This window comes from Prunus mume, linkage group LG3, assembly GCF_029339155.1.
Source record: "Prunus mume cultivar Tortuosa linkage group LG3, ASM2933915v1, whole genome shotgun sequence".
In the NCBI taxonomy this organism is placed as follows: domain Eukaryota; kingdom Viridiplantae; phylum Streptophyta; class Magnoliopsida; order Rosales; family Rosaceae; genus Prunus; species Prunus mume.
Genome location: NC_142700.1, coordinates 11,355,524 through 11,366,482, shown reverse-complemented (window position 1 = coordinate 11,366,482; position 10,959 = coordinate 11,355,524). Strand labels below are relative to the sequence as shown.

Sequence of the window (10,959 nt, the reverse complement as noted above, 5' to 3'; positions counted from 1 at the left end):
AGCTTTAGAAAGATTTCATGACTTATGGGAAAAGGAGAGAAATAATGAAATCATTCGTCTTCGATTTAACTTAACATATCTTGTGCTATTGAGATGAATTAAGCCGATGCATAATTTGTGTATGGTGAATGTTTAAATATTTTTTATTAGAAAAAAAAAAAAAGAATGTTAAAATCTCTTGAACTGTAATGTAAAGCATTGCAGTAAGTGATGTTAGGAAGCAATATAATCGATATATATATATATATATATATATAAGACCTCCCAATTTTGGTGTCCATTGCATATATGGTGCACCATATGTGTATCTATATTATCTAGATCTTAGATGAGATCAGTAGGAAAAGATAGTTGGCCGAGGAAACTGATGGGTGGCACAGAGAGAAGGAAATAGACCCAAAATCACATGTTGCTGGATCAGTGGTTTGGCATCAGCAAAGAAGAAAAATTCAGAATTTTTGTAAAAAGCGCACACACATATAAATTGTAAAATGAAAACAAAATGATTATCAAATGAACTCTTAATAATTCAAGTGTAACAAATTATTTATCGATCTATCCGAATAATCTATATAAGATCAAGATTTTTATTTAAGAAATTTTTATAATCAAGATTTTTTACTATGAATTTTAAGGGATTCATATCATAGGATTTATAAGATTTGAAAGGATCACATCGTTTTAACTAGCACTCCGAATAGTACAACCAAGACAAGTGTGTACTGCAAATAATATTCCACCCCGAGACCTATAGGCCCCAACTTTTCTACTACCCCAGGACTCCAAAGTGCACTCATATTGAAAACGAGATGAAGAATGCATATATTAGAAAAAGCTGAAGTTATAATCCTCCATCCAGTGGTGCCCTGCAATGGCAGTTTCATAACTCAAGCCCACATGTGAATACCCAATGTTTTTCTTCTGTATGTAGAACCAAATTGCACCGCATATTCCTATAAAAACAACTAGTGGCTGGTTTTTCCAAGATCTCAAAAACCAATGGCCTATCCATCTATACCAAACCTTATACTATACTTCCTAAGGATGCTTCAAGCTCAATCATACAATCTCAATAGGACAATTTCCAGCCACTTTTGCACTACCAAACATGACAAGTAAGTTGTACCATTAATGTCAGCTGCGTTCTCTTCATAATCTTCTTTCTAATAATTTGGTCCATCATTCATTTTGTTTTCGTTAAGAAATATTATATTCCAACCCATATTGCATCAGGCTGCCTAGTTACGTGGTATTCATGCAAACTTGTATCATTGTTCCCAATCAATTATATATATATATATATATATATATATATATAGAGAGAGAGAGAGAGAGAGAGAGAGAGAGAGAGAGAGAGAGAGAGAGAGAATTGCTTAACCTAACTACTATATAAAAAGACATTAATTAAAAGAACCAATACGCACGCTCAGGTGAATATAGTACTTGGAAAGTAAGAAAAATAAATTGCATAAAATCCTCTAAATAATATTAATTATTTATGGACATGTATGCACGTTCAACTATAAACTTTTCTAACAAAAAAAATTGTCAACAATTTGCACAAACATTCCAAATAAGGAGGAATTACAAAAAAGGAATTAATTTTGCTCGACATCCACAAGGTAATCCTCTAAAAACCTAATAAGTTGATCATCAGTACTTGTGCCAAGATGCTCCTGCTGATCGTACTGTGCAAGCAAAGTAGGATTAACCATGTTGTCTTCACCCTCCACATAGTTCATAAGGTCCAAAACCCTAAGTTCATCATAAGTACTTGGGCCAATATGGTGCTGCTGATCATCATGAACATGTTGGGCTTGGATTTCTCCACGGGAGGCACGTCTTCATGATTTTGTAGTTCTTCAAACTTTCTTTTGCCTGGTGTTTCTTTCTTTCTAACAAGACAAAGAACAATTGTCTCTTTGTTTCGCACTCGTAGTAGAGATTCATCAAGCTGGAACTCATGCATGATCCAACGGTCATCATGGGGCGAGCCAGGGTTCATGTACCGAAATCGTTTTCTGATGCCAATATTACTCCCACAGGCACGTATTTTCTTGCCGGAGTCTTCTCCTTTCCAAACTCCGGTACCGGCGGCGCCAACTGTTCTGCAAAACCGCGAGCCATTTGGAGTCTTCTTCTTGAGTGTGGTGAAGACGTAGATGTCTTCTTGATCATCTGGTGATGAGTGGTGGAAATCTCTCCATATCTCCCATGGTTCTTTTGTACCGTAGAGATCGCAGTCAGGAACAACACCTTTGGGATAGTCCTCTCCGTTGAGTCTGGGGAGAAGGTAGTGAAGAAATAGTTCTTCTTCTGAAGGCCTGAACTTGTAGCCCACTGGAACTTGATAATAGCCGCCCATACTTGTTGTAGAGTGATGATAGAGAAAGTAATGATTGTGAATATGGTGATCAAGTGTTGGGGTGTATTTATAGTGGTCATTAGGGTTGAATTTCTTGCAATCCAAGCTCATCAGTACCCGAATTATTTGGGTAATGATTTTATGAACCAATCATGGCTTGACATGTAACATGGATTGAGATAATTAAGCGCAGATGCCTTTTGTTGCAGATAATTAAGCCCAGCGAGAATAAATAGCTACCGCCATATTATATATTTTCCTTGAAATATGGAAACTATTTCCACCAAAAATAAAATATAAGTTTCCATTTTTCACCAATTATGTATATGCATGGTTTTAATTTTGGTAAATATTTTGTTGTTGTTGTTGGAATTTTGATAAATATTTAGAACTCACAGTTGAGAGTTGCAGAACTTTTATTTATGGAAGGAAAACAAGGGCTTCTTTGTTAGAACTTTTATTTTATCTTTATCCATAGAAAATAATTTTTTTGTTTTTTTAATAATTATTTGCATTTTAATGTCTTAGATAAAGATAAAATTTTGGTTAGATGAAGATAAAATTTTAGATTGTTCAAAAATTCAGCCATAACGACGAACCAAGTCAAACTAGAATCCTAATTCAATTGGGAATTGTTATCAAAATCAAGCAGGAACAAAGATTCCTACTTTGTAATGTTTTTAATGGAAAAAGATATTTCATTTTTTGGTGTGTTTTTACTCTAAATTAATAAAACATAAAATAATATATTATCTATTGCCTACATTTTTCATGAGTTGTTCAGCTTTTGATGGCTGAAATGATCATGTGCACAAAAATGAGAAATTTTTTTGTCTATTTTTGCGGAGTTGTTCAAATTTTCTTTAATTTTACCGAGAACTTTATCCAAATTTATTTTAATCTTTTCAACTTGAGAGGAATTACAACCATATAGATATCGAAAGATATTAGTTGGTGGGAAAAACCAACATATATATATGTTGAGTATCTAGTTATATGTAAGGAAAGAAAGAAGTTGCATATACATTTGTGAGGGAATGGTGGTTAAAGCGTTTAGAAAGGGGTACAATTTAGCCCCATTTTGTGGAGAAAACTTAGTTGCAACGGGATATAGCACACTATTCTCATACAATAATAATGTTTATGCATGACACGTGAAAGTGTAAATGTTATCACGTGTGTCATACCGTTATTAGATGGGATAGCAAAATGCTATCTCATTTTCATAGAAGTCTTTCTCCTCGCAATGGGCTTTAGGAAACTCCTAGGCTTTAGAAAACTTAGGACTGGCCCTAACACTGTTGCTGACAAGTTTTGATGTTAATTAGATCGCTCTGTTATATTATAATGGCATTTTGTGGCTAGTAATAGCTTTTTTAATTGAATTATAAATGCAATTCTAGAATTTCTGAAAGGAAAACAAAAAAGACAAACAAGTTTACTAGTTTTTCAATGTGCATATGGGATAAGTGGAGTTTTTCAATGTGGGATAAGTGATCAGAGTGGCAATCCAAAACATTACAGATTCCATCTAATGGCTATTAAGGTGTGTATAGACACAACCAAATATTCCATGATCAAGTGAAAAACGAGTCCAACAAAGAAGGAAGGAAATATCTTTTGTAAAGTCGCGTTTTTTATAATTAAGTCCATTGATCATTTCAATTTGGGTCAAAGATTTGGAACAAAATCGGAAATACCAAACATGGATGGCTATTTTATTTATTTATTTCCTTGAAAGGAAGGATCTGAATTTAAATAAAAAGATGGGAGTTTCACTAAAACACCAAAAATGGGGGCTGAAATTATAAAAAAACCCAACACCCAAAACACTTTATAAACACACCCAAAACCCATCATTACACACACTCAAAACTCATTTATAAACACACCCAAAAAATATACAATTGTTGATTTTGGGGTTGATTTTGGGTGTGTTTCTATGTTTAAATAGTGTTTAAGTTTTTTTTATAAATACATGTCTAGGATTTGGTTTATTTATAAATTTGTATAAAAGGATTGTAATACCAGGTTTTGAAATTTTATCTTTTATTTTGACCGTGTTTTTTACATTAAAATGATTAATTTGGGGAGTTATTACACGCGTAGAAGGGAAGACAAGTCTTTGTGTATAAAATCCGATCCCATTTTGCATGCCTTGTGCCAATCAGATTTCTATTTTCATTACTACACAGACACTAAAGCCAATTGCTCATGGCTATGCTCATCGCAAACCAAGGCCAATCCATCTGCTTGGCCTTTTTTCTTGTGTTCAGTTTAGCCTTCTGCTCCTCTCAAGCATCTTGTAGTCGCCAACTTTATGGTGAAGACAAAATCATGCTCTAGAGATTTGAGGAGTGGAGGGCTCAAAACGGACGAGTTTATGAGGATGCACAAGAGAAGGAGTTGCGCTACAAAATATTCAAGTCCAATGTGGAATTCATTGACGCTTTTAACAAGAACAAGGACCAAAGAAAGTACACCCTAAGCATCAATAAGCTTGCGGATCGCACCAATGAGGAACTTCAAGCAATGCGTAATGGCTACAATGTGAGGCAACATCTCTCCAAAGAAGCGATCACCTCCAACTCCAAGAAAATAAGTCCAAATACTTTTTTCAGATATGAAAATGTAACCGAGGTGCCACCTTCCTGTGATTGGACTACAACTGCTGTAACCCCGATCAAGAACCAAGGATATTATTGTGGTAAGCATGCATTTTTAATTTTAATCTATACAGTGTAATTTTTTTTTTTGTGTGTGTGTGCATACACTACTTTTCTCTATCCAATGATGATGTTGACTCAATATCATGATATTAATTATATATAGCGAGTTGTTGGGCGTTCGCAACAGTGGCAACAGTAGAAGGCCTTAACTATCTTAAAACAGGAAACTTAATTTCGCTATCAGAACAAGAGCTTATCGATTGTGGAACTAGTACTGAAGTTAATGGCTGTCGTGGTGGTTATGTGGACAAAGCCCTTGAATACATGATCCAACACAATAGGACCCTAGCAACTGAAGATGGCTACCCTTACAAGGCCGTAGATAATGGAATTTGCATGGCTGACTTGAATGCTTCTACCGGTGTTATAATTGTAACTGGATACGAGCAAGTGCCTCAAAACAACGAAAGTGCTCTATTGAAGGCTGTTGCGAACCAGCCAGTTTCAGTTTATATTGATGCAGAAGCAGAAGAATTCAAATATTATTCTGGCGGTTTGTACACTGGACCATGTGGTACAAACTTAACTCATGCTCTTACTATAGTCGGATATAATACTACTCGGGATGATGGGACTAAGTATTGGCTAGACAAAAATTCTTGGGGAGACCAATGGGGGGAGAATGGATACATGAGGATTCAAAGGGACATTGATGCTCAAGAAGGACTATGTGGCATTGCAATGGGAGCTTATTATCCAACCGCATGAGATTTCAAAGCAGCTGCTAATTCATGATCATGAGATGCTTGGAGCAATAGCTTAGTATGATTAAGTTTATTATTTTTCTTTTAATTTGTTTCTTGTTGATTGTAAAGTGCTAATCATGATCATGAGATGTTGTGCACCTTGTTTGTTGTACTTAGTTTTTATCAAACCCTAGGTTACGTTGCACTTTATTTTGATAGCTCCAATCTTATACTTCACAGGGTTGAAATTGAAAAAACCTGACAACGCTAGTTAACTGTTGTTTGTGGTTTTCTCCTACAAACAATAATAATAACTTCACAATATTTTCACTTCCTTGCACAACTTTGTCTTAAATAAAGCAGTATTATATTGAATATATGTTTTATTATTTTGTTCGTATATACGACTTATGAAATTCTTCGCCATATAAGTACTCCAATAAATCCTTTTGTGTATTAAATTTGGAACCTTTTTTACTAAGCAAGCTACATGTATATACTTATAGTGTCGTATTAAGAACAGAGAAATTACAAAAAGAGGAATTAATTTTGCTCCTACTGTGCAAGCAAAGTTGGATTAACCCTCAATATCGCTCATCAGGTAATCCTCGAGAAACTTAAGTTGATCTTCAATACTTGTGCCCTGCTGACCGTACTGTGCAAGCAAAGCTGGATTAACCACGATATCCTCTTCACCCTCGACATCGTTCATAAGGAAATCCTCGACAACCCTAAGTTGATCTTCAGTACTTGTGCCAATCATGTCCTGTTGACCGTACTGTGCAAGCAAAGTTGGATTAACCATGGTGTCCTGCTCACCCTCGACATCGTTCATATGGAAATCCTCGAGAACCCTAAGTTGATCATAAGTACTTGCATCAATATGCTGCTGCTGATCATCATGCACATGCTGGGCTTGGATTTCTCCACGGGAAGGCATGTCTACCTCATGAGTTTGTCGTTCTTCTAATTTGCTTTTGCCCGATGTTTCTTTCTTTCTAACAAGACAAAGAACAATTGTCTCTTTGTTTCGCACCCGCACGAGAGATTCATCAAGCTGAAACTCAAGCATGATCCAACGGTCATCATGGGGCGAGCCAGGGTTCATATACCGAAATCGTTTTCTGATGCCAATATCATTCCCACAAGCACGTATTTTCTTGCCGGAGTCTTCTCCTTTCCAAACACCGGTACCGGCGGCGCCAACTGTTCTGCAAAACCGCGAGCCATTTGGAGTCTTCTTCTTGAGTGTGGTGAAGACGTAGATGTCTTCTTGATCATCTGGTGATGAGTGGTGGAAATCTCTCCATATCTCCCACGGTTCCTTTGTACCGTAGAGATCGCAGTCAGGAACAACACCTTTAGGATAGTCGTTTCCATTCACTCTGGGGAGAAGGTAGTGAAGAAGTAGTTCTTCTTCTGAAGGCGTGAACCTGTACCCAACTGGAACTTGATAGCCACCCATACTTATTTCTTAACTAGGGTTTCTAATTAATGATGCGCAGTAAGAGAAGAACCAACTGCTGCAAGTGATGGAGCAACTAATTATTTGGGGTGTATTTATAGTGGTTGAATTTCTTGTAACCCAAGTTCAGGTTCCGAATTATTTGGGTAATTATTTTATGGACTAATCAGGGCTTGACATGTAAGGTGGATTGAGATAAATGAGCATATATACCGGGGTGTATTTTGTTGCAGATAATTATGCCAAGGAGAATAACCTAAATCCTTGATAATAAAGAACTACAAAATTATGGTCTTAATTACCCTTTTGTGTTGTTTATCATTGGACAAATTATAATTTTTTGATTTTGTTTTTGTTGCTTTGCTACTTGAAATAAGGAACGAAAACAAGGGCTTTTTGTTCCGAAACTTTTATTTTATCCTTATCCATAGAGAATTTTTGGTGAACATGAACTCTTACTTTCTTTTTGTTTTTATTCTTATTTGCAATTTTGTGGACTATTATTTTTTATATTTATATATTTAATACGAATTAGTTGTGTTTTGAAATTTTTTCCATAGATAATTAAAGATACAATTTTAAATTATTTGAAAATTAATTTAGCCATAAGGATATCGTATAGATATATAGATGCACGATGGAACAAATCCAACCTAATCCAAGAGAAAAATGTTTAATCTTTTCAATTTGAAATGAACTTGAAAAACCATAAGTATATATAATCTTTCTCTTGATACAAGTGATGACCTAAACTACTATTAATTAATCTAATATACGGATGAGGGGACTCGAACTTGGGTACAAGTTCTTGCTCCCGATCTAAATATTTCTTCTTCTTTTAGTTTGTAAATAATTTTTTTTTTTTTTGGTTTGGCAAAAAAGAAAAAGAAAAGGTAAAAAAACTACCCTAGGATACAAATTGTAGTTGATTAGAGTGGCGATCCAATGGGTATAGATTCAATCCAATGGCCATTAGCATTCAGGCATTCTAATCAAGAGAATAGAGACAAACCACACGTATGATGAGGTGAAAAACGAGCCAACATTTCTTTGAAGTAAGAACACGCGTTTTTTGTATAATTAAGCCCAATGAAATTTACACGCGTAAATCGGAAAGACTAGTTTTGGGGCATGATGAAGGATTACCATTTAATTTGTTTATATCCTTAAAAGGATTTGAAATTAAATAAAAAAGATTGTAACCAGACATTTGTTGACATTAAAAAGATTTATTCTGGCCATGGGAGTTATTACACGCGTACAAGTCTTTGTGTATAAAATCCCATGACCATTTTGCATGTTTTATGCCAATCATAATCATATTCTATTCTGTTAGTACACACACTAAGATACCTCTCGACTCTAAGTAGGTGTTTACCACTTAATCATGGCTCTGCTCATCACAAACCAAGGCCAATCCATCTGCTTGGCCTTTTTTCTTGTGCTCATTTTGGCCTTCTGCTCCTCTCAAGCATCTTGTAGTCGCCAACTTTATGGTGAAGACAAAATCATGCTCCAGAGGTTTGAGGAGTGGATGGCTAAACATGGACGAGTGTATAAGGATGCACAGGAGAAGGAGCTGCGCTACGACATTTTCAAGTCCAATGTGGAATTTATAGAGGCTTTTAACGAGAACAAGGACCAAAGGAAGTACACACTAAGCATCAATAAGTTTGCGGATCGCAAGAATGAGGAACTTCGATCAATGCGTAATGGATACAATGTGAGGCAACATCTCTCCAAAAAAGCGTCCAACTCCATGAAAGGAACTCGAAACACTTTTTTCAAATATGAAAATGTAACCGAGGTGCCACCTTCCTGTGATTGGACTACAAGTGCTGTAACCCCGGTTAAGGACCAAGGATATGATTGTGGTAAGCATGCATGTTTAATTTTAATCTATAAGTTCATTATGTCATTAAACTATTATGTTGAATCACACATTTAAGCAATTGTACTTATTTATCATGATGTTATAGGGAGTTGTTGGGCGTTCGCAACAGTGGCAGTCGTAGAAGGGCTTAACTCTATTATAACAGGAAACTTAATTTCGCTATCAGAACAAGAGGTTATCGATTGTTCAACTAGTTTAGACGAAGATGGCTGCCATGGTGGTTTTGTGGAGAAAGCCTTCGAATACATGATCCCACGCAACAAGAGCCTGGTAACTGAAGATGACTACCCTTACCTGGCCATAGATGAACCCGTTTGCTTGGCTGACTTCTATAACGCCCCCTCCGGTTCCATAACTATAACCGGGTACGAGCAAGTGCCTCAAAACAACGAAAGTGCTTTGTTGCACGCTGTTGCCAACCAACCAGTTTCCGTTTATATTGATGCAGAAGCAGAAGAGTTCAAACATTATTCGGGTGGTGTGTATACTGGACCATGTGGTACAACCTTGACCCATGCTGTTACTATAGTTGGATATGATACCACTGAGGATGATGGGACTAAGTATTGGCTGGTCAAAAATTCTTGGGGAGAAGAATGGGGGGAAAATGGATACATGAGGATTCAAAGAGACATTGATGCCAGGGAAGGACTCTGTGGCATTGCTATGGGAGCTTTTTATCCAACCGCATGACTTATCAAATGAAATTAGAAGCAGCTAGCAGCTGCAAATTCATACATGATCATGGGATCTTAGAGCTATAACTTAGTATGATTAAGCATAGTATGATTAAGCATATTTATTCTTTATGTTTCTTGTTAGTTGTAAAGTTCTGTGGTTTTATTAAGAATAATGATAGTTTTCCATTACATACATATATTACTGATAGCTTGATTTCCCATCTCACGACATGTATAATTATTTATTCCATACCCCTGAAAGTGCAAATCCTGCCCATTCACATTTGTATAACATAACGTGGCACGGCTCTTCAACACAAATTGTTGTTTCTTTTCTTCAACACAAGCAGAAACTGAAGAGAAGGTGGTTTCAATACCAACCCCCCCATCCATAATCAGGCCCAAAATAATAACATAAACTAGGAAGAAACAAACTTGACCTAAAAAACACACACTTCTAAAAAACAAGAGAAGTAAAACTCTACAAAGCCTCCACAATAAAAGCCTAATTAGCAGAGAAGTTTCCCCAAAAACCGATCAAGCCTCCATATGCGAAGTTGCCTTCCAGTTCAAGTCAGGGTTCAAATGGTTTTGCTGTCAAAGTGTGAAGTGGGAGATAATATATATGATCAGTAAATACCGGATGCATTTCTTTGCCGCATACTTTCCTTCCTTCCAATAACATTTGACTATTGATGGGATTATTGTTCTTCTAAAGGATGTTGCTTATATGATCAAGGTCTGTTAGCCTGAATTGAAGCTTGAAAACCTTGATGTCCCCAGACAAACGTTGTCTCGAATTATTGAGTTAAAGAAATTGTTGTAGAGTGAGAGGCATGCATAGCAAGAGAGGAAACGATATTTTTGGAAAAAAGAAATTCTGAAAAAATTCTTAAGAAATTTTGAAAAAATGTAAATACTAAAAATATAAGGAGATGTCATTGGAATTCTAAAAAAAAGAAAAAAAAAAGAAGAAGAAATAAATAATGGAAAATTTGTTGCAGATGCAGCGTAATGGCTATAGGGATTCATGCAATCTAAAGTAAAACAAACGCGCTTTTGCATACGTTAAAGAGTTTTTAATTTAATTTTATATTTTATTTTATCAAATACGTTAAAGAGTTGGACCAAAATGGGATA

General features: G+C 35.8%; 2 protein-coding genes and 2 pseudogenes across 2 annotated transcripts; 2 read left to right on the top strand and 2 right to left on the bottom strand.

The window, feature by feature from the left end:
* Window positions 1-1,539: 1,539 nt before the first annotated feature.
* Window positions 1,540-2,377, bottom strand: LOC103325892 (NAC domain-containing protein 66-like; annotated as a pseudogene).
* Window positions 2,378-4,702: 2,325 nt separating this feature from the next.
* Window positions 4,703-5,802, top strand: LOC103325894 (thiol protease SEN102-like; annotated as a pseudogene).
* A 515-nt stretch (window positions 5,803-6,317) lies between these two features.
* Window positions 6,318-7,287, bottom strand: LOC103325895 (NAC domain-containing protein JA2-like). Its single transcript, XM_089049198.1, has one exon. The coding sequence runs from the start codon at window positions 7,243-7,245 to the stop codon at window positions 6,358-6,360; it is 888 nt and encodes a 295-aa protein (XP_088905324.1). The 5' UTR covers window positions 7,246-7,287; the 3' UTR covers window positions 6,318-6,357.
* A 1,402-nt stretch (window positions 7,288-8,689) lies between these two features.
* On the top strand, window positions 8,690-9,832 carry LOC107880112 (thiol protease SEN102-like). Its single transcript, XM_089047779.1, has 2 exons — window positions 8,690-9,119; window positions 9,225-9,832. Exons 1-2 carry the CDS (start codon window positions 8,756-8,758, stop codon window positions 9,830-9,832), a joined length of 972 nt encoding a protein of 323 aa, XP_088903905.1. The 5' UTR covers window positions 8,690-8,755.
* Window positions 9,833-10,959: the final 1,127 nt, after the last annotated feature.